Source organism: Lissotriton helveticus, chromosome 6 (assembly GCF_964261635.1).
Source record: "Lissotriton helveticus chromosome 6, aLisHel1.1, whole genome shotgun sequence".
In the NCBI taxonomy this organism is placed as follows: Eukaryota; Metazoa; Chordata; class Amphibia; order Caudata; family Salamandridae; genus Lissotriton; species Lissotriton helveticus.
In genome coordinates this window covers 2,071,387,971-2,071,412,832 of record NC_136067.1, presented here as the reverse complement: position 1 = coordinate 2,071,412,832, position 24,862 = coordinate 2,071,387,971, and the positions used below count along the sequence as shown (strand labels likewise).

Genomic DNA, 24,862 nt, shown 5'->3' with positions numbered 1-24,862 from the left:
ATTCCATACTGTCCTTTTAATGTTTCCCCTCTCCCTCTTATGGTTAATTGGTACCATCTATTGTATCTCTTTCTAAATTGGGATTTGCACTATAAATAGAGTGATCTTTTTTTAAACTGATATATTGTACTTGTATTAATGTCTGTATTCTGTGTTTGTGCTTACTTTTTATGGTCTTGGTGACCGAAATAAAAGTTATTGAAACAAAACGAAACTATTTTTATGAAATGTGATAATGTATTTTGTTTCTTAAATTAGGTCAACCTCACTCAGTGCCAGGCTCTTCAATATCTACATGGCCCCTCTCACCACCATCATCAGAAAACACAGACTCTGCATAGTATCTTACACTGATGACACCCAGCTGTTCTCACTCACCAACAAACCCGACATCACCAGACAGAGCTTCCAGGAAGGAATGAAGGACGTCGCCAACTGGATGAGCAACAGCTGCCTAAAGCTCAACTCAGAGAAAACGGAAGTCCTCATCCTTGGATCCACCTCTCCACATGGGACAATACCTGGTGGCCCACCGCTCTCGGCAACCCACTCACAGATCATGCTTGAAACCTCAGCATCATACTCGACTCCTCCCTCACCATGAACCGACAGATCAACGCTGCATCTTCTGTGTGCTTCAACACCCACTGCATCCTCCGCAAGGCCTTCAAATGGATCCCCCCCAAATCCAGAAATATTGGCACCCACGCACTCTGGACTACAGAAAACCCTCTATGCAGGAATAAACAAATCTGTACTCCTCAAACGTCAGACCATCCAGAACGCTGCAGCTAGACTTGTCCTTGGCATCCCTCGACAACACCACATCACCCAGCACTTGCGAGAACTCCAATGGCTCACCGTCAAAAAGAGAGTGACCTTCAAGCTCCTCACTCATGCCTACAAATCCCTCCACAACATCGGACTCCAATACCTCAACAAAACAATATCCTTCTACGCACCTAGGAGAAACCTCCACTCCACCAATCTTGCCCTGGCCGAAATCCCACTCATTCGCAAAGCCAGAGAAAGGGGCGATCCATCTTCCACATGGCAGCCAAGACTTGGAACAAAGTCCCCCTCAGCATCAGATGAACCCCCAAACTGCAAGCATTTAGGAAGAGCCTCAAGAACTAGATCTTTGAATGACACAGAGCTGCCCCACCACCAAAGCGCCTTGAGACTCGATTGATTGATTGAACCTTCAGACATGTCTAATTTGCAGCAGGTGGCTAAAAAGGTGGAAATATGCCGTAGAATAAGTCTCTGATATGTACATTAAAACATGCTTCTGCTAGTCAACAAAAGCATTTTTGCCCTTCAGGTAGTCCTATCATGATTCTTGAATGCACTTACAAAAAACATTTCTTGCTGCTAAATTATAAAGGCTTGACTGCGATTTATGGGCCTAATCCTCAAAGGTAACTTACAATTTCGAGTAATTTACACTTTTGAATAAGTTTACTACCTTTTGGCCATTCATAAAATCTGAGTGTAAAACGTTCCTTTAAAAGTAGGCACACTGCTTTGCCAACCATATTTGCTTTGCAATCGTGCAGAGTGCAAAAAAAGAAATTCCCAAATAGTGGCCATGTATTTACATGCACATGATCACATATGTATGCACAGGTGTGCAACTTAAAATGCCTTTTCTTTATAATAAAATAATTACAAGATCGCTGCGAGTGCTTCAGCATACATGCACCGGCATAAGCGCAATCCAGGAATGGTTTTGGGAATAAATCAACAGTATTCCAAGATGGCCTCCAAACAACCATCTTGGATTCATATTTCCACCTACTGTTAATTTACTGTTCCATGATGAATAATTCCCATTAATGAATGGTGAATCAAAATGTAATATGTGTGGGATGCCACACAAATTTAGAGAAACATCCAGTACAATAACAATGTGCAGCACCTGTGGGGGTTGCAATGTACATGACTTAAAAAAATTGGTAGTGAAGACAAAAAGGGTGGGGTAAGAAGTTTTTCAGTAAATAAAGTACTCCCTCACATTAGTTGTGCAAGTAGTGGAAGGATAGACTCATCCAATCAGAGTCCTTGGTACAGAACTACTCTTGGAACAGACCAAGAATGTAGAAGAAAGCCATAAATTAGTGGAGGGTACTGAGACAATCAAGACTGATATCCAATCACATGCATGGATTGACCTAAACCTTGCTCTAAGTATATACTAAAGTAAGGAATACAATTATGTTTTAGACAGAAAGCAAATCTGTCTTTTCAGAGATCACAAACTGCTCTTGGAAAACAAGTCCAAGACATTTTGGAATAACACAGGTTCTTGGTCTTTCGGCAGTCAGGCTTTCTTTCAGGACAAAGAACTGGGATTTGTCTCAGGAAATGTCTACGACAAATTTCTGGTTCGCCTGGATAAAAAAAAACTGTCTCTGCTCATTCTGTGTCAGTCCTATGAGGCTTACTACATCACATGCCATGTATCGCTGTTTGAGCATGTAAAGTTGTAGGGTTTTTCCCATCATGTTCTTGAGATGTTATCTTTCGGGGAGGACATATTGTCTGAGGTTGTATTCCTTACCTAACTCTTCTTTCTTACCAGTCTGCTGTAGGTTTCCACAAGGGACTGTCCTCTCCACTTCTCTGTTTAATGGCTACATGAGGCCACTACTGATGTGATAAAATGTTCATACTTATAGTCATTCATACTCATTTTTATATGCATGCTAATAGCCTATACAAGAAATTTTAGGGTGCTGTCTAAACAGTGAGCTGAAACTCAACACTGCCAGTAGTATTTTCTTAAAACTTAGCTTCATATATTCGTCGATGCGTTTCGGCTGTATTTAACCATTTCCAACCCCCTTCTTCAGAACAGTATTTCTTTACTCTTTCTAGTCAATATGAAATATTCATTGGCACCTGTGTCGACATATATTACGAAATCGTCAAATATTTGTGTTTTTCTGTACAGAGATGTCATTCATATACAACATTCCAAAATATTAATTAGAACAAATCCCCAAGTTTAACAAATCTTGTCTTCTAAAAAAATATACATATGAATAAAAAACACACATCATTTATTACATCATTCCACTACTACATTAAACCATTGGTCTATATCATGTGACACTTCCATACCTCATAACAGGGACTCCATGGCATGTTTCTTTCCTGCTTTATTTCTAAGGCACAGACATGTCCCACTATGTTGCAAATAACTTCTTGTTCTAATAGAGTTCCTAACTGTGGACCACACTTTAACTATTCCCTCAAATTGGGAGTGTAAACCATTCATACTAACATATATACATGATATAGACCTTTTGGATACCGTTGATGCATATCAATCAATCAAACATTTGTATAACGCTCTACTCACCCGTGAGGGTCTCAAGGCGCTGGGGGGGAGCAGCTACTGGTCAAACAGCCAGGTCTTGTGGAGTCTCATGAAGGTCAGCAGGTCCTGGTTCTATCACAGGTGGATTGGGAGGGTGTTCCATGTCTTGGCGGCACATTTCAGAAAATTCAACATAATAAAAATGGGAACACAATTTATAAAAATAAGTTCTATTTTTAGTTTTCTACTGGAAACTTTGGGCAACAAAGTGTCAACATTCTAAAGTTACTAATTGTAAAATAGTAACATTAAATTCAACCTGAGCATCACGTTGGGTTTAATGCAACAATGCTTTTGATACCTCAAAGTACTGTATTTAGTATTCATATTTTAAAGTGAGCACTGTTGTGTAGTTAGTTTTTAACTCCATACTTGTCAATGGGACTACAAACCTTGCTACAGTTAACACACCAGTAAGGGGTTAAACATGTGTCCTTAGTTGTAATATATTGCACTCTGCCTTTAGGGCTCAATAGGCTTGCCTTTAATGGCAAAGTTGAAATAGCAGTTTAAAAACCATTCTGTCAGCCTGAAGTGGTAGGCTGGGAATCATGCTTTGCTTTCTCACATTCACAGTGGCACAATAGGTTCTGCAGTCCAAGAGGGACACTGAACTTAAAGAACCTGGGTACACCTTGTAATCCATACTAGTGACTTATAAGGAAGGTAACGTATGGCAATAGTGGGTAAACCAATTAGGCATATACCTTTTAAGGGTGACTAGGCAGGGCTTAGTGTATTTTTAGTTGAAAAAACCAGCAGCATCAGTTCCAAAGGTTAAGGATAATCATGCAAAAATAGACATTTCCTTACAAAAACATAATATTGAAAAAATGTGTGTCATGGAGTCTATCTTTAGTTTTAATGTACTGCTTCAGCAGCTCTAGGACCCTCCCATAGACATTCCCACACTCTAGGGGAGCTTTAAAAAGTAGCAAAACCTCTCTCTGAGAGTTCAGGTGACTTGTTTACAGGACTCTTCTGATGGGCTGCCCTACTCCATGCAGTCCTACACAATACCTTTCCAAAATGTGGGTGGTACCCTTGCACTCTGTGGGTCTCTACAAGGAAGCACATTTTCTAGTGAAAGTGCCCTTGCAAGGGCTTATGGGTGCTCCCAGCACCAAGCAGCTAAAATGTAATGAGCTGCTTCTGCGTCACTTAGCTTTAAATTTTGTGGCCTTGAGTAGTGGTGTTATACTTTCTGCTTTTATCTTGTGGACCCTGTCCTCAACTGGGGTACCCGCAGCAGTTTTTTCCAGTTGCTGGACATTGGATGCACCCTTCCTGCATTGCGAGCCACAACCTTTCCACAGCTCCAGCAGACAGATGTTGCAAATGCAATCTGCCTTGTACGGCTGGTTGCAGGCAGGAAAGAAAAAAGAAGGTTGTTAAGATGATGTTATCAAGTAGGAGAAGTACAGACTCTAGATGCGTTCAAGCAAGCTTTATTCACCATCTCCACTGCTCCACTCTTGACACAGCCTCGAGGTTCCTCACAAGCCCAACATTCTAAGGTAGCCTTCAGAACCCCACATGAGGGAACATCCTGTTTAATATTGGAGAGGAGGGGGGAGAGGAAGGTACCAAGTGGGAAGAAAGAAATTACAACACAGGTGCATCCCATCTCCTCAGACATGGGCATTGGGGGAGTGGGAGTGGTGGGCTTTTACAATGCACTTTGCCCTGTGATTTGTGTCCCTAAATATGGGTCCCCAGGATGGTTTCCTGATGAGCAGGTCCCTAGGGAGATGGTGGCACCCAGGGGCTTGAATATGCTTAGTAGAGGAAGCCCTATGCACCTATTCCTTCTCCATTTAAGTAATGTAAAATAAAGTGGTGGTGACCTCTTGGGGCCTGACCCTCCCTTGGGTTTTTATGGTTTTGTAGTAAAGTGTTACATGCTCCATTTCATGCTTGGTCCTCCAGGGAGACTGAGCTTTAACTGCAGATATTTCCCATCCATATGTTTGATTTTAATTTTGTATCTCATTTTGATCCTGGTGGCCAGCTCTAACCATCAGTAGCATGTTCATCAGGCCTTCTGGCCTCCAAAGGGTGATTTTTTTTGGGAGCTGTATTTCCGTTCGGCATTATCAAAGCAGATGCTCTGGTTTCGAGTGGTGAGAGGATGGTGGTGTGTGAATTATGGCAGTTACGGCACTTCATCTCCACTTCCAAGGGCCCAGGACTAGATTGGCACCACTTGGCAGATCAAGACACTCAGATGGTAGAGTCCAGGCTCTGGAGGCAGATGGGTTGCAAATGTTTGATGTCCCTGAGCATTCAGAACAGGAGGCAAGCCGACAAGCCCTTTAAGTCACTGTGGGTCCCGGTTGGAGAGATGCAGGTCCAGTCTTTTTCACTCCCAGGCATAGGGGCAGCAGATCAGCAGAGCAGAGCTGGAGGCCATCAGAGTAGCAGTCCAGCATAGTGGCAGCTTTTTCAGCAGCACAGCAGTCATCCATCCTGACAGAGTATCTACAGGTCCGGAAGTGTACTGAGAAAGGGGTGTCAGAGGTTCAGTACTTATACCCAGTTGTGGCTTTGAAGTGGGAGAGGCCTTTGAATGGCACACAGTCCCTGCCCTTTCTTTACGGCTCCAGACTCACTAGAGGGGGTATGCATCCCTTTGTGTGTGGGCAGGACACAGACTATTCGGGTGTAACTGAGGCAGTGCTCAGCTCTGCCCCCCAACCATCAAGCCAGATAATGGACCATTAAAGCCCATCATGTCACACCTAAGCTCCCATTATGTGTGGCTGTCTAGAGGCAATGCACAAAGCCCAGGTGTTACCCACCCCAGGCGTACATTCAGAGACGGGAAGCAGGCACCCAATGGCTAAAGTAAGAAAATGGTAACTTTCTAAAAGTGGCATTTTCAAAATTACAATTTAAAATCTGACTTCACCATAAGTTATGCTTTTAAATTGATTACACCAAACTTAAGATGTAATAAGATAATACCAATGTTATCCTATGGGAGAGATAGGCCTTGAAGTAGTGAAAAATGAATTTAGGAGTTTTTCACTAACAGGACATGTAAAACGTAAAAGTAAATGTCCTACATTTTACATAAACTGCACCCTGTCCTTGGGCTGTCCACGGACTACTGTAGGGGTAACTTATATGTAATCAAAAGGAAGGTTTGGGCCGGGTAAGAGGCTTAACTGCAACACAAAAAGATGACCGACAGAATGCTGAACATTGTCAAACATTCACCCCCAGTCACAGGCCGGGTTCAAAGTGGGATGGCATAGTGAGCAAAACAACGATGGATTTAATCTAGATCTCTTGACTGGGGGTAAGTGTTTGAAAAGTTTTAGCACTCTGTCCACCATCTTGTTGTTTTTTCTATGTTCGCCTTAAGTGACCACGGGTATGGCCAGACTTGGGTCCCATGCTCACTGTGTCACTGGATTCAAGCTAGCTTGGCTGTTTGAGGGGAGATACACCGAAACAGGCCCAAGGATTCTTGTTTTCAGTCCAGGGAGGACCTGGCCTGGCAGTTTGAGCGGAACTGTTCCCATGGGGAGCAAGGTCAAGACTGATTTGCATATGGCTGGGTCCAATCCGGGTTGGCATGGTGAGCAAAATAATAATGGATGTAACCCACATCGCTTGACTGAGGGCGAGTGTTGAAAAGATTCAGCACTGCATCCATCATCTTGTTATGTTTGTTGAGGGTTAATTTGGCAGGTCAGCATTATCGTTTAAAACGGCACACACAGGCTCGGCAATGGTAGCCCTGAGACATGTTTAAAGGGCTACTTATGTGGGAGGCACGATCAGTGCTACAGGCCCACTAATAGCATTTCATTTACAGGCCATGGCATGATTAGTGCACACTACTAGGGACGTATAAGTAAATTAAACATGCCGATGGTGTATCACATGCACTTTAGCACTGGTTAGCAGTGTTAGAGTGCCCAGAGTCCTATGGCCCACAGAAAATGAGCTCAGCAAAGAAGGAGAGTAGGAAGGCAAACATTTTGTGTGGGAACCTGCAGAATGGACCATTTCCAACACACACATTAACTAAAGAGATGTGGACATCACAAAAGCAACTCATCACAGTCCCAGTTAGACACCCCCTGTCTTACGTTAAACAGTACAATCAAATATGTACTCATGGAATGCCCTATACTTCATAACTTTTTGCTGTCAGTGTAAAGAAAGCAATGCTTTATGAGCATTGAATAGTGTAATGTTGTGGTTTAGAAATGGGCATATCTCTTCTTCCTTCCTTGTATAATTGTGGGACTCTTTGCTCTGGGTCAGATCTTTTCATAGCTAACAGAAGAATCCCACTCAGGATGCAATTCTACCAGGTACACCAATAAACAATGTTGATGCATCCAACAAGAGCCATGCACCTGATGCAGAGCTTCTACTGATACTAATTTGGGTGTATATTATCAAGAAACAGTGCTAACATTATCGCCGCTAAAGTGGTGATAGTGGGCTTGATAATACACCCTTGTGAATTCCCATAGAAGCCCGTGTTCTGGTGTTAACATGGGCTTCTATGGGCATTCTCTACGGCGTATTATCAAGCCCATTATCGCCGCTTTAGCGGCAGTTTTTTGCCGCTAAAACGGCGACAATGTTAACGCTGTGCTTGATAATATGCCCCTATGAATAGCAAAGTGTGTATTTTGAAATGAGCAATACTCTATGCACAATGTCTAGGTGCTTTCCCAAACTTGCATCAGGGATCCATTTAGGAATACACTTGGGAATTGTGTTACAACTTTTGTAAATCTAAAGATTTTAATGTGAACCGTTGGGATTCATTGCATTGCATCGTCTCACAAGCCTTATTAGGGTCTGAGCAATGGATCTGTGCTCTGTTTGTAGACAGGTTTGCACTGGTACTATACCTGTGCTCACAGGGTCTTTACACTCGTAGCTACAGGGCAGCTGGCAGCACTTCTTGATCCCACCACAGTCTTTGTCAATAAAGCACATTCTAGGTTTAGGCATCACGATCCAGCAGGGGCTGTCTGGTACAGGGCAAACACCAGGCTTCTCTGTAAGCAAAACAACGTTTACGACATATCAGATGAGTTGATGATGGCAAAGCACAATCATCACCAACAAGAGCACCAACTGTGAACTTTGCTGGAGAACTGCTCAATGTCCTCACACATAGATTTGCAGTAGCAAAAGCATCCTAGAAGTCTCAGAAACCCTTAGAAAAGAACAACATACTCATTGCCTACCCTGATTACTAGCATAGCATTTAAAGAGATGTGTCCCACACTCACCACAGTCTCAGCTAGACACACCCCTGTCGCACATTCAAACAGAACTATACAATATAGATAACACTTTTTTATTTGTACTTTTTGTTGCTAATGTAACAAGTACAGAGTAATCAACATTTAATTTCTCACTTCATCTTTACAATCACCAGAGTAGTCAACACTCCTTACATTTCCATTGTCCTGAGCAATATCAGATGTCTTGTGCAAATATTTTCAATATAAAATCAAGTAATGTTCTCCCATCTCACCTTATCATCATCAATTAAGCCTTATTCGGCAATTTGTCATAAAAGCATAAACCATTACATCGGGTCCCAATAAAACAGATAAAATCAGGTAAAATGAGTAGCATCTCTCAGTTAAAAGACATCAATAAAAGAAAAAAAATATATAAAACAACTAGAGCAGTAGACACACGTGGAAACCCGGCTCATAGTAACAATGGAAAAGGAGCAGTACAATGTTGCTAATTTGGGAGCCGTGAACATCTCATCTAATCCTTCCCACCCCTTCTCTTATCTCAATCCTACTTATTGTGATTTCTATGGAGTCCCTTTTCCTTCATCTTTGTGCATGTCGTAGGTGTCAATCAGGTGTAAAGCCTGAAGCTGGGTGGGTCTGTTACTTGTCCCCAGTCTTGCCCCATAGTATCCAGTAGTTTCTATCTCCTCCTTTTACTGCTTCCCTTTTCGTAGTCATAATTCCCAATACAGGCAGCTGTGTTTTTTGGAACTGAGAACCCCCTCATATCCTACGGTGGCCAAGCCTTACATTTGCACCTTGGTTCAATTCTACCAGCTGTGTTGTGCATGGAGCTTCACATCCTCTCCAACATGCACTAGGGTTTCCCATGAACATACTGTGTATTTTACACACACATATATATAATTGTAAGAGGGATCAGTTGGGAATCCAGGCATGTTTGTGTTCTTGTCAATATCAAACATGTATTTTTCCCTCTTAGATAATATGTAGACATAAAGCCAACAATTGCTGCATGTATTAGTTGTATAAACCCCTCGCTTTGCATCACTGACAGCAAAACTATATCAAGCAACAAAATATAATTATTATAGCAGGAGTTCTTTAAAAACTCACACGAAAAATAGCAGTCAATAGACCTCCTTTTACTTGTGGATTGATTGCGCACACATCTGCAGTACCTATTATTACCAATAATTTAGTATATTCATACAATGGACTTTGGTTCTTTCTGGGAGTAGTATTTCTCACTCACTTCATGCAAATGGTTGTTTGGGTTAATTCTTCCAACTTCCATTGCAATGCATGCACCTTCCCTCTGAGCCCAAGCTTTAGTTGTCTCTGTTCTTGAGGCCCTTGGTGGTCCACCTACACTACATAGTGTGTGCACAACAATGCAACCCCCCACCCCTGCATAATACTGACTGTGGTTGAGCTAAGGTTGCTGGCAATTCTCCATAGGCATTTAGAGTTTTATCCTGCTGCTTCCTTGATCTCTGTCCAGTGTGTTGGCCAGGAACAGCAAGGAAACTGTTAACCTGTTTGCATCAATGGTTTTCTTTAGACATTGATTGGTGTGTGCTCAACCCTCTTCCTCAGACATTTCCTTTTGCCATGTCAGGTATGCCAGATGTGGTGAAGTATATAAACCGGATAGATGAAATGATTGGCTTAATCTCAGCCACTGGTAATGACTCTGGCTGCATCCCACTCCATTGTTATTTTACACACCATCAAGCCATCTCCGTTTGGACCCAGTGATGTGCAAATCAATCAAGATCTTACGGGATACAGTCCAGCCCAAAGTGCCAAGTCAGGTCCTCCCTGAACCAGAACACAAGCACCCCCAGAGCGGTTTCACATTATTAGAGCTCCTCAGCTGGATGTAGCTTGCTTTCAGTGGCACAGTGTGAGCAGTACCCCTGTCTTGCTAAATCTGCCTCAACAGCTCATACCAGCTCTGAGGTCATGTTGCATCTGTCACAGGGTACATTTATAGACACCCCATTCTGCTGTTGTGCACACACTTGCATAATAAAGTGAATCTGTGCTTCAAAATCTGTAATATCCACTTCTCAATGTTAGGTGGTAAGTGAGGAGCTGTTCTTGCACAAGGGAGCACTATAGGTTTGTGATCGGTCACCACTCCGAAAGGCTGGCAAGAGACATAAATCTGAATATTTGCACACCCCTACTTGTGCCTTCGCTTTGAAGACACGGCTGGCAAAGGTGATGGGTTTCCACTCCCCTTGTTGTTGCTCCTGCAACACACAGCTTCTAACCAACAAGGCTGACATCCACAATCAGTTATTTGCGTTACCTCACATAAAGGTAGCCCATTTGGTGTTATGCACATATGGCTTGAAATGCGCCTTGCTCTTCATGTTCTGAACTTTGAATTTATCTTTGTTAGTGTTTGTAGGGGTTCTGACAGATCAGCAGTGGGAGGACTGTTGCACAGACAGTATCACGGGTTGACTGCACTGGCCCTTTCAAAGGGGAGTATGCCACAACTTGAGTCCAAGAGAGACCTCCTGAGACATCCCTGATGAGGCGGCATATTGTAATCTCGGTGTGCCAGAGATTAAAACAAGACAGTCTAAATTAATTTGGATCACTGGGTGTTTCAATAACTCAAATTTTCTTCTTGAACATCACTCCTGAACTTCTTGAAATACAATACACTATGTGTTATTATCTCTGTACCTTTATCAGCCATATTTGGACATCTTTGCACTGGGCTACTTCAAAAGAACATGAAACTTGCCACTAGTATAGCCAACATTAGTCAGCAATAGATCTCTTGTACAAATGGTAGAATTCTTGTTCCTCATTTTGTAGGAGGATTGTTCATTGACCCCACATGGCACCTCACCTGACTGTGGCATGTGGGGTCAATCTACATACTCAAAGGGAGACAACGAAGGCCAGCTCTTTGCTTGGTGCCATGGTGTGGGAAATCCGTATCGGCTTGCATTTAGGGCCATATTTATTTATTAAAAAATCTGGAGTAGGGCAGCGCTGCAAAGTTTCTTGCTCTGCTGCACTATGCCAATTGGAAGGGGCGGAAATGCATTGTATTTACAAGTTACATTGCTTTCCTTTCCTTTCAGCAAACACCGGTGCACAGTTGGCAGACGATCACCAACGCAGGCAGCCATGCTCCATGGTTCAAGAGTATCTTCGTTGTTGGTATGAATATTTTTGTGCAGGAAAGAGCATCACCTTTTTGCACAAAAACAACCAATGAAGGGGTTTTCCTCTTTCTATGTGTGCTGCAGAATGAGGAAAAATGAGGAGAAATAAAGTTATTTCTACTTGTTATGCAGCCCCTGGAGAGTGGCACAGTTTTGACACATTCCCCGGGAATGTGTCAAAACCCATGTGCATTGCATGACAAAACCCATCACAATGCCCACGGAATGCAGGGCGGCTTTCCATTGCCTCATAGATATGATTGAGACGTCCGGGGAATCATAAAAAATGGCACTCCAGCAGGGCGCGCCTCTTGTAAATGAGGCCCCCAGTCTTTAAGTAGTGTTCTGTTTGCCTCATGCCACCAGGCACTAATCCTAAAATACTTAGGGCCATATTTATCATCATGTCATGCAGACTAGTGCAGCAAACCACCTTGCTGCACTACACTGCAGTATAGGGAAAGGACAGGCATGTGCTGGATTTAACATACAATGGTGCATTCTTGCCTTTTTCCAGTGCTGGCACAAAATGTGCAGTCCAGAGTCAACGCAGGCACTCTTGCACCATGGTGCAAGGTTGCATGTATTGTAAGCAAGATTGTTTTTGTGCAGGAAGGATTACCGTACTGCACAAAACAACTTCATAAGGCATTTTTAGAAAGAGGAAATAATGAGGAGAAACAAACATATGTCTCCCTGTTATGCCTCCCTTGGAAAGGCATTTTTCTGCGCTCCCAGGTCTACCAGGAGTGGTAAATCTGGGAATGCCACAAAATCCATGGGTGTTGCATGGGAACATCCAGGCAACTCCCATGGGATGCCTCCCTGGGGCAGCGTAACGCAGCGATTTGTGCTGCATTGTGTTACTCTGGAATTATCAAGCAAATTAGGGCCACACAATGAGGCCTTGCATGGCTTGATAAATCGCATCTCGAAAGGTGTGTCATTTTTGTACCACATTGCGTGGTCCAGAAGCAGTGCAACCCCTTGATAAATATGTCCTTTGGTTTTTAAAGAGGCAGGACTCCTTGATATATCTTGACTTTTAAACATTAGTCCATTGTCAGTTCTTAGTTCTTTCATCACTTGTGGGGAACCATGAGTTGCTTCAGTTTTTGTCAGAATTAGCTCTTCTGCTGATATGGATCCCACAATTTCCACCACAAGATGCTTTGAATAGTAGTCAATTATTGCAAGAAGATGATGACCATCCAGCCACGGATGTCTTAACTGCATCATAAGCCCCAGGGCAAAGCAGTGCACTGTGCACTGCCTCCAAAACACCACTAATTCTGGATCATCATCGGGCCCCTATGCTTGTGGGGTCCCCGGGCAAAGGCCCAGCGTGCTCATGCGTTAAGATGGCACTGCCTCCAGCAGAGCCTTAAAAGCACAGGCTGTCGCCCATGGATAAAGTGGGATTTCTTCATGGATGATGGGAACTGGCAAATGGGGAACACTAGACGCTTTCCAATGAAGGCAAAAGCTGCACTGTGTTCTCTACAATTTGGTCTAAGCTGGAAAATCATACTTTCCTCCTTGCTCTTGCTTCTCACAATTCACTGGATCAGAGTCTTGGGATTGTGTAGGTGCATGCCTTACAAAAGACAGCCACAGGACAAAACAGCTAGCTTACGTCCTATGCAGTGTAATGCCTAGTGAGTAACTGTTCAATCGTAGTAAAGACACTGGTGGCATCAATTACTGGTGGATACGCTCTCCACAACTGCGCCTGAGACAGAACGGCTTCCAATCCTGATAAACGTCTGGTCACTGATAACTCTGCATCCTTTGATGGGTTAAAGTCCTTCAGATTTATCTCATTTGACAGAGTTCCCTCATCCTGAGTTCAGTCATTTATGGGCAGAAACATATCGACCTTATGATAACTGAAAGGCGCTATATATTGCGAGTCCTTTTTCTCAATTTTTAGCCCTATCCACTAGGGACGTCAGAATAAATTAAGGAATGCGCCCACAGGATATAGTTTTGATGATCACTTACACTCTTATGCACTCTTTCCCTCACTTAGATCCTTGACACAGCTCATCTTGAGGAAACCACCTCTGCTCCTCCCCGACTGATAAGCTGCAGCTCACAACAGGTAGCTTGTGGTCCTGTTGTGAGGAGGGGACCCAATGATGAAGCATGTCACCTTCAAGTGAGTGAGAGTATATGTCCTTAAAACAACATACTTTGTTTTTTTTACACCTTCTCCCTTGCATTCATTTATTGATTCATTTTTTATCCAGTTCCAGTGCATACCACTTTTGGACCGCACATTTATTTTAGTTTAGTGTGAACTCACATTCATATAGTCTCTGAAAACCAAACATAAGGCAAGTGTAATGTTCTTACAGTGTTTTACAGTGTACCAGCATGTCATCACTGACATTGATGTTGCATGTTAAGTTTAGTCAATCATTTGGCTGTACTTGATTTGCTGAAGTGCAGTCTTTTGAAACAGTAAAGACCACAGGGAGTAGGAAAAATGATGATATGTCTGGAACACTGAGCCAGAGGGAGCAGGCTATAACCAGAATCTAATTAGACTTTAGGAAGCCATCAGCACCACATTTTTATGGATAGCAGGGCATCCATAGCTGAAGTGAGACCATAATCCCTATTATTTGTGGCATTTGGGAGGCCCATATCCACCTTCACCTTTGCGCATTTTATCAAACTAGTTCGTTAATGTATAGATATGTGATTTCTTTGCAACAACAATTAATGAAATACCCAGAGTGAGCCTATCAACACATTCAATGATGTCAGCTTTTCTAGGTTCAGATGTTTAGCCTCTACTTTGAGCCTTAAGTGAAATCTTACCCATCACTGATTTACTGCCATTGGTGGCATGGTTTGGTGAATGGTTAAGCCTTACAATTTGGTCTTCTAGGTGTCCTCAGCCTTTGAATAGATTATCGACTTATTTTAAAAGGCTCTCTATATCATTTGCTTGGATCCCGTAGGGGTCTTATCAGACTGCTGTTTGCAGCTCATCAGTGTGCCTGATTATTCTTGAGGGATGTACATTGTTGTCACTGCAGACTTGGCATTCTGAGCCAGTTTGGTTGTAAAGATGCATCAAAGGTCATCTTTTCTTGGAACTCTCAACGATGGGCCTGTATCCATCAGACTAGTATTATTACCCTACCTCTTTGCCCTTGAGTTTGAGACTACGATCAAACGTGGTGCGTTTCTCAGTCCATGGTATACAAAACATGTACTGCTCCATCATCCTCTTGATTGTCATCCATGTCTTGATTTCAAAAGTTGATGATAAAGGTGAAACAACGTCTACAGCTTTCATTGAAAAAGTTTCGTCATGGCTAACTAGAAGGAGGATCCATCTTTTAATGCCACTCATTCACGACACTAAACCCTTCTTCCCTACCTTTTCTTCTAATTGCCTTGTTTTCTCCCTGGTTCTCTTCTTTTGGTCTCACTTCCCCTTCTCGTCTTCGGCCAGCTTCCATTCTGCCAGGCTCTCCACTTCTATTTTGCAGCTCACCACTTTTTCACTCCTCCCTGCCTCTATGAATTTCATTTGCGCTTCTCTCAGCAAGTCCTCTCTATACCCTTTCAATCTTTTTGTTTTTCAGTCTCTAATCTGTTTACTTCTCTGCTGTCTGAGTTTTTCCACTCAAACTCTCTTCAGTTTTCATCTTTTAAATGTGCCCAAGTTTTCCATTTGTCTTTTCTTGCTGCCTCTCTACTGACAGGCACATATGTGTTTTTCTTTCTTTTGAATGTCTCTCCTCTTTCTACCACTTTTATTTCCCTTTATATCCTTCCTTTTATATTTTCTTGTCCCCCTACCTTTCCATTTGCTTTTCCTTCCACTTGCCTTTAAAATTCTGTCTCTCCTCTCTGCCTTTCTTTTCTTGTTCTTTTTTCTATCTGTCCCTACCGCTCTCTACTTTGGCTCACCGTTTTACCTCTTACCCCCTCCCCCCATTTTCTTCTGCCTCAGTTGGTATTACTCTTCTCTCTAGCTCCCATCCCTCTGCGTCGATATTCTCTTCCTTCCCTCTTTATCACTCTCTCTCTCTCTCAGTTCTTTTCTAAACCACCCTCTTCTTCCTTTTAGAACCCATTGTACTGAGATGCTACTGTTGGTAAATAAGTGGACTTTTTACTGAACCTCTACTAGTCCTCCTTAACCTCCACAGGTACACAGCAATGGCATCAGATAATGGGCCAGATATATGACCTTTCAGTTTATCGAGTTGAAAATTGCGCAGAATTGCAACTCGCAATTTGCGACTCGCTAAACTGAATGTACAAAAGTGTCCCAGACACTGTTTGGGAATCACAATGGGGTCACAAATTGCATGCCTAATCAATATTCTAGAGGTATGCAGAATTTTAGACCCCATTGGGAATGGCTAGCACTCACAGGGATAGTGGCCCACTGGGGTAAGCAGACCACCATGTCTGTGACTGCTTTTTCAATAAAGCAGTTTTTTTTTAAATTCAGCCCGTTTTCCTTAATGGAAAACGGGATTCATTTAAAAAGCAAAAATGTAACTTTTCAGTTTAATTTTTTAAGGGCAGGCAGTGGTGCCTGGGACCACTGGCTGTGATTAAAAAATATTTGCACCACACATTATCAAAGAGGTAGGGGCCCCGTGGCAACCTGTTTGCAAATGGTTTACCACCTACTTGTGTTTTGCGACTGCAAATGCGGTTGCAAATCAATAGTACATTGCAGTCAGACTTGCTATTAAGAAGGAGCGCCCTTGGCACTACCCTTCCTAAAAGCGAGTTGCAAACCATATTTTACTAATATGTTAGCGAATCGCAAAATATGGTTTGTATATGGTGCGGACCAATTTTACGGTCACAGTTTTGAAGCAACAACGGCGGACCTTTCATGACGCTCCTCTTTGCCAGTTCCTAAAAGTGTGGTCGCTGTGCAAACTACCCCTACGGCAGCCATTTAGTGACGTCACTGTGCTCCAGATCAAATAGTCATATAACCAATTGGGGATGCGCAGCTTCAAGAAGTCCACAGAATCAATGAGAGTAAGAAAATAACTTCTTTATTCAATAATTTTTCTCATTAAAAGTACATTTATTTTTTACACAATCCAGCATATTTTACTAATATGTTAGGGAATAGCAAAATATGATTTGTATATGGTGCTGACCAATTTTCCGGTCACAAATGGGCCGAATTCCCATTTGCAACTGCAAAAATTGGTTGTACATCTGCCCCAAAGCTATTTGTAGCTCGGATTAAAGTTATTTTGTGGCACCTTTGCTTCATTCAATGGAAAATCTTCAAAAGTTCCTGGTTTCAAGTTGTTCGTCCTTGCCGTAAATATTGTGATCTTGTCAATTTAAGTTTTATTTATCCTTATTTCATACCAACCGAAGGTTTCTGCATTGCATTTATTTCACATAAAACAGGTTATCTCCTTTACAATGTTATTATATGCAGAAGCTTTGCAAACTTCCTGATGGGTGTGAATTGAGAATTTTGCACTCAACATCCAGTGTTTTCCAGGGGCGCAGTCAGGTTTCTGATCATGTGCTGATGTGGGGAGCCTTCCTCACTTTTGGGGCAGCTTGTATGCCAACTACCCTCTTTGGGAGTGTATTTTAGGTATATGAACTACGTTTTGGAATCTTTAGTGAAATCACAAAGGACTTAGAACAAATGTTTGTGAGTTTTTCTAACCATTTTAAAAACATGCTTGATTAAATTGGGCAATAATAAGGCATACAATTTACACCCAATAATCTGAGAGGAGCAGGGTTGTTTTCTAAGCTGTATCTCCACTCAGGGCACCATCAGATACTCATCCACCCAGACTCGCAATACATAACTACGTTCTCCACACACATGGGACTCTGACAATACAAGTGCCTGAACTTTGGGATCTCAAGTGCGGCTAAGGTTTTCCAGAACATGCTAGATGAGGTGATATCAGGGCTGACAGGAGTGTCTAAAGTCAGAGACGGTAATCCTCTGGATGAATGTCACATGAGGCAGCAGGCCAACCAGTGGAGGTTGCAAGAAAATGCTCTCAACCTGCACAAAGAAAAATGTGAGTTCATGAGGAACTCAATATGCTTCTTTTGGTATCAATTCTCAGCTGCAGGGGCATCATTGGCCCTCACCCATCCAATGTGGAAGTCAACACATCCAGCGTGTGGGGGACAAAGCATTTCAGGACACCAAATCCACGCTCTCCTAGGACATGATCCCTGTCTACTTTGTCCTCAAAAAAGGTGAATGGGCTGGTGACCTATGACAGATGAGCCCTCACACCACGGACCAGAGGTACTCCCAGATTGAAACAGAGGGCATTGCAATACACTGGGGATGTAGTCACTTCCATTTGTATGTATGTGGACACCTCTTCATAGTCCAAACTGATCACAAGCCACTCTTCCTGCTTTTTCAAGGTTAGGCTTCAAAACTCCCATTTAGAATTGAGAAATGGGGCCTTCAGCTGCAAGAATGCTCTTCTGTTATCAAGAACCAACCAGCGTCTCAGAACCGCAACAACTATCTCTCCAGGTACTACAGAGTAGAGTCCTGGCAAGACGAGAGGGAAGCCAAAGAGCCTGATGAATCTGTGAAGGATGTATTGAACGGGATAAGACTTCGACCTATGCTCCTTGATGATATTGTGATTTTGGCAAGGGAAGTCTACTGTGAAACCATTCTCTAGTGATAAATAGCTGCATAGTATTTCAAATTCTATATGCTGAACACAAAGGCAATGTGAAGACCGAGAATAACGTGATGGTTAAAAACAAATGAAACCTTGAATAAACTGTTTTGCTTGAAGTAGAGAGTTTTCGGCATATCTCCAGGCTTTCTGCTCTCTGTCAACATTTTAAGTCATATGCCTCTTTATTAAGTCCAGCCCTATCTAATATCACTTTTTAAATTTCTTCATAGGTGTATTCTCCTAGAGGATTTACCATCTGGTAGGTGGCCTGCAACTCACCTGTCAGTAAAGGAGCCAAATAGGTCAGAATTCCAAGGACCAATAAACTAGCTCTGGCCGTGTGTTCAAAATGTAATAAAAACAAATCAAGATCTTCCTCTGGTAATAATTTCTGTAGGGTTATTATAGGACCGGTTGTTATGGGTCACCTGTTGTTCACCAGGCCTGTCATGACTTGTAACTGTTCTTGGGCGAGTTTATTGAGATGTTCAGTTTGGGTCTGTAATGCAATCTTGAAATATTTCTCTATCAGCCTTGGATGAAGGTGAAGACATTTGGCATTCTGGGGTCCATTCCAATTTACGCTGTCTTTGTACTAAGTATTGAATTAAGGCATCCATTTTGTATTAGTAGAAGACAATTGCCAGCATTCTCCACCACTTGTCACTTGGCAATGGAATAGAGGATCTGGATCAAGTTAATAATCTGAAATATATTTTATTAGTGTAATATCATTTGCCGCAGTTTGTGTTAAAGTTTGTTTTATTGAATTTCTTCACCAGGACTTGCAGTACATTCATAGCAGGGAGACCATACTTTCATATGGCATCGCTATATCTAGAACCAGTTTTCAAACATTTTTCTTATACATAATAATCATCAATCTTCCTCCCTCCCTACTGCCCACTTATATGAACAGAAGAAAAACAAGAGGTAAACAGGAGTAAAACAAGGCACAGTTATGAGCAACAGGATTGGGGAGGCCCCGGAGTTCATTCAGGTTCTTTGTGAGGGACTATTTAAAACAGGGAGAGATGTAATGCCCGTCTTTTTGATGGGCAGGCTATGAGCGGACGTCTTTCGAGAAATAGCTAATTAAAGAGCCCCATGAGTACTCAAAGTTTTTGAAATCGTCTCTGAATATATCACTCATTTGTTCCATTACGACCACTTGCCATTGGGTAAGAGTTGGGGCTTCCGGCTTCTTCCAGGCAGCTGCCATTTTTGCTGCACCCAGACACAGCCACAATGTACCTTTGTCTGCAGTGGCTTAGTATTTCAGGGAGTCTGTTCTAAGCCCCAGCAGTGCAAACTTTGGTGTGTCTGGCACTGGATACCCCAGAATGTCTTTATCTGAGTCAAGGTTTCTGACCAGAATGGTTGGCGCATCAGATGTGGCAAAAGTCACCCAAAAGGCTGCAGTCCCTCTGGCACAAATCTCATGTGTTTGGAATTTTTTTTTCTCCATATTTGTATCGGTACCAGTCATATAGAATTTTGTAATGGGCTTTCCATAGGCCTAGAGAATGGTTGTGTCTGTGTATATCTCTCCATAATGCTCTCCAGTCTCCCTCTGAAATGTCATGACCCTGAGTGTTTTCCTAAAAAGCAATATGTTGATGCTGCTCAGTGAGCATTGTGCTAGTTAATCGTACAAACAAGCAACGGTGCCCTCAGTACCGCTAGACACCTTCACAAAATGCTCCATTAGGGTGAGCTCCCTCGTAGCAGCATCCCATGTATCTGGTTGTTATAATGCCCATCGATACAGTTGTCGATAGCGAAAGTATTCCCCCCTGTAAGATTATAATCCCGTTGGCAGTGTTCAAAGGTGAGGATATCTGTGTTTTGAAAGAGGTGTGATAGTATCAGGCAACCTCCCTCCTTCCATGTAAATGTAAATTGTAAATGTAAATTGATACATGTATAGCGCACTACTCACCCGCAAGGGTCTCAAGACGCTTGTACGAATACCGCTGTGGAACCGATCCTGGCTTTCCCTGTGAGGTGTCCACTCCTGGGCACCCCCAAGGTGGAGGCCAGGCATCCTTAGCGTTGTGGGGGCCGTTGTGGAGATTAAGCAAGCTATTGCCCAGAGTTGCAGAGTGGGACTCCATGATTGGAATAGGCACCGAGGCGAGAATTATGAGGTCCGTGGAATTTTGAGTCCAAGACCCGCCGAGGCGGGGAATTGAACCCTGGTCCCGGGCTATACCTCTGCATCAAGGTCTGCCGCTCTAACCATTGAGCCACACTTCTCCACATCCAAAGGGTGCATCAAAAGGTCCTAGGTGCACTGCTGGAGGGACCACTGGATTATAGTGAATTGCAGTGACGGGAGAGGGAAGTGTCTTCCATGCCGTTTTCTTAAGTACTGTATCCCAGGCTCTCAGGGTGGCCCCTGTTGTGTGCTAAGGTAGGTGTTAGGAGGACTGTCCACCTCTAGTTTCCAAAGTAGATCCCAGATGATCCTCTCTGCGATTGTCCTGTCCATGTAGAGCCAGTGGTTGTCAGACTCGCTCTGGGACCATTCAGTGATGACCCTAAATTGGGCCGGCTTGTGGTAGGGATTAAAATCCAGGAGGGTCAAATCTCCCTCCAACCTGGCCATTGGAGCAATTTGAAGGGGAGACAAGCACTCTTGTTTTATCAGATGAATGCATTGAGTGTTATCTTAAGTCCCCCCAGGTAGTCTGTCTCTAGGTCGATGGGAAGGCTTCAGAATAGATGAAGGAACGTAGGCTGCCTCACCATCTTGACCGCATAAATCCTGCCGAGCCATGATAAAGAGGAGCACATCTCTTTAGGTCGGCTTTCAAACTATTAAAGTGGAGGGTAGCCTGGAACTGCTGCTAGGCCCTGGGCATCAGTGTGATGCCTAAATATGTGAGGTATTTCTTTGCCCATTGGAATGGCGTTGCTGACATTATTGCCTCCATCTCTGCGTCTGGAAGAGGTAGGTTGAGTAGGAAGGACTCAGACAGGTTTATACATAAACCCATCACTCCTTCGAATTGTTAGAGTTCACTTTGTAGGGTGGCTAATGCTTGTTGTGGATCAGTCAGGGGTAGTAGGATGTCGTAAGCAAATAAGGCGATCTTGTGCTTCTCTGCTCCAAAATAAATCTCCTTGATCAGATGGTTGGCCCTTATCATTGCTGTAAGCAGTTCAATACTCAGGGGGGCAAGGAGGGGGGACAGTGGGCATACCTTTTCAGTTCCCCTTTCTAACCGGAAAGGCTCTGCGCTCACTCCATTGACCAATACTCAAGAGCATGGCGTTCAGATCATGGTAATGAAGGTCTTGCAGAAGCCAAACCATCTCAGGGTGGAGAATAAAAATTACCAATCCACTTGGGCAAATGCTTTCTCAGCATCCAGGCCGAGCACGACCACTGGGATACCTTTCTTGGTCACTCCGTCTATTAGGTGTATAACTCTCCGCACAATTTGTTGGTCTATTTTCCCTTGATAACCCTTGAGCAGTTCGGATGGGTCAAGTCAGGCATCAGGTCCTCGAGCTGCCAGGTTAAGTTTTCAGAGTAAAGTTTTGCATCGAGATTCAGGAAAGCTATGGGGTGGTAGGAGCTACAGAGTTTCAGATCCTTTCCAGCCTTGGCAAAAACCGTGAGGATGACGTCACTCATGGATTTCGTTATCCCTGCCAACTTCGGCTATATGGTTAAAGAGGCATGTCAAATGTGGAACAAGTTTCAAATAAATGTTTTATAGAAATGTGTTGTCAACCCATCCGGACCAGGGAATTGAAAAGTTTTAGGGAGCCTATGGCTTGGGGTACCTCTGCCTCACTAATAGGTTCTCTCAGTTGTTCATTCTGCGTGGGTGTAATTTGCAGTAGATCAACATTAGTAAGGTAATCTAGTTGAGACTGAGAGTAAGTGGGTTCTTCATAATTTAGTGACTTCTAGAACTGTGCCAAGATGCCTGATTTACCCTGTTCCGATTTCTCCTGGTCACGCTTGGGGCAATAGATATTACCAATGTTCCTTGTTTCCCTTCATACCCTGAGTTGACATGCCAAATGTGCTTCCACCGTGTTGCCTTGTGTGTAGGATGTTTGCATGAGTCACAAAAATGTCAGTTCGGCTCTGTTTGTGTAGATTGCATTTAGTTTCTCCTTCACAGCTAAGACTTTGCTCTGGTGGGCTAGGGTTGGCTTCATCTTGTGTGCTTGTTTCAGTGTATGGAGCTCTGCTTCTAATGTCAAGCATTCAGTGGTCGTTTATTGAGCGCTGTCTTTACTACCATGCACTGACCCCTCAAGACTGCTTTAACCCCTTCGACGCTCATGACGAGCTGGGCTCGTCATGAGGTAGCCTCCTCGCACGCTCATGACGAGCCCAGCTCGTCATGTAAAGTGCGCTTTTGAAAAAGTCAGCGCAGCAGCAGAATTCCAACCGCACGCATGCGGTTAAGCAGGTTCCACTGGCTAGAGGGAGACGTATCCTGTGGCTTGTTCATCTGAAAGTAATAATTTCTAGCTTTGCCCAGTTCATCCCTTGCTAGTATATCTCGTAGTAATGCATATGGGAAGAACCAGCTTGAGTTTTCAGGGTGGGGTCTTTCTACCTGGGGGATATAACCAAACGTGCATGTTCGGAGATAATTATGGGGCCGATCTCTATCTTACGAACATCTGGAGCCAGAGTCCAGCTCAGAAATGTGTAATACAACCTCGAGTAGGTAAGATGGATATTTGAGAAAAATGTGAAGTCCCTGTCTGTCGGGTTGTAGTCCCTCCAGGCATCAACTAGGCCTGGATCATGCATTGTGAGCTTCACTGCTTTTCAAAAGCTGCCCATGTGAGTACTGTGCAGGTGTGTGCTATCTGAGCCCGGGTGCCAATTGAGATTGAAGTCGCCCATGAGAAGTATCTCCCCCTCCGCGAAGCCCCCCAGGAGTGCCAACAGTCCTGTTATGAATGATATCTGGTTGGAATTTGGGGCATAAATCGCTACCACACTGCATATCTTAGTAGGCGCCCCTTTACCATGACCACCCTCCCCTCCTTATCTATCTTCTACCCTTCTGGATGGAATTTTAACGCCAAATGGAACAGAAATGTCACCACATTATGCCTGGTTGGATTTGGATGATTTATATATTAAGAGGTAACACTTATGCATAATCCTATGGTGCTCCGATCTCTTGAGGTGTGTTTCCTGTAGTGCTACAATATCATAGTAATCTTCTAACAGATATTTCCACACCCCATGTCACTTAGTCAGTGCATTGAGCCTCCTCACATTCCATGTTATAGCGTGACTACAATTGTAGAAGGCAGAGCAATTCTCCATGGCTCCTGGGCAGTTGATCTCTAATCACCGCACCCATCTCAAACTTCCTAACCGCCCATCACTCCTTCCTCTCTTCAGCCCCTCCACCCTGTGCTGCACCTGTAAATGCGTCATATGTCCAGCATGTCCAATGCCCACCTATCAAGTGAATACCTGTGATAAAGAAGAAAATACCCCCCAAACCAAACCTTTAGGGACAACAGTTCCCAGAACTAGTCTGATGTGGCAGTTTGTTGAAGTGATAGAGGGCAAGTCGGTCCATTATCGCTGCCTTGGCTAAAATCCTGTGAGTTTTTTTGCAGTGATAAGTGCAGCTGGCTATGTTCAGTGTAGGGATCACCGTATGCCTTGTGAATTGTCTATGCAGTTGAGAAAGCCATCAGACCACCCCTGTGGCAGTTGCGTGACCATGCTACACAGTGTTTCTTTGGTGCCACTGCCCGCCAAGCCTCTGAACATCCCGTCCACCAGGCTCATAGATCCAATCGCCATGAGGACACAATAAACCTGGAAGCGGGAATCCAGCGCCCGGTTATTCAGCTCTGTTGTTTAAAGGGTCACTGGGAGAGCCAGGGAAAACTATCTACACCCCTCCTGACCTCGCCCCTCACCCCAAAATGGGTGCCAGGATGCTAGTTTCTGGTCCAGGGAAGACATGGTTTGGCAGTTTGGACTGGACTGTTCCCATGAGGCACATGGCCAAGACTGATTTGCATATAGCTGTGTCTGAACTGGGGTAGTGAAGTGAGCTAAAGAATGATGATGGATTCAACCCAGATCTGTAATGGGGTGAATGTCTGTAAAGTTTCAGCGCTCCATCTATCATCTCCTTGTGTTTGCTCCATAGATCCAATCACCATGAGCACCCAATAAACCAGGGAGCGGGAATCCAGCTCCCAGTCGTTTAATGCCTTCTCTGTTGGTTAGGGGGCCACTGGGAGAGCAGGGAGAGCTATCACTGCCCCCCTGACCTCGCTCTCAGCGCCCCAGCGACGTCCACTGTCTGACCACCTTTCGGC

The 24,862-nt window shown here is 43.6% G+C and overlaps 1 protein-coding gene across 1 annotated transcript in view; it reads right to left on the bottom strand.

Annotated features, from left to right (window-relative positions):
* Positions 1-3,367: 3,367 nt before the first annotated feature.
* The window catches only part of LOC144762031 (veswaprin-c-like), a 40,900-nt gene continuing 19,405 nt past the window's right edge, over positions 3,368-24,862 (bottom strand). Inside the window, exons 2-3 of the mRNA XM_078647191.1 lie at positions 8,269-8,418; positions 3,368-3,490 (exon numbers count right to left, since the gene is read on the bottom strand). Of these exons, the coding sequence (XP_078503317.1) occupies positions 3,408-3,490; positions 8,269-8,418 (233 nt within the window). The 3' untranslated portion in view covers positions 3,368-3,407. The remainder of the gene's footprint in view (positions 3,491-8,268; positions 8,419-24,862) is intronic.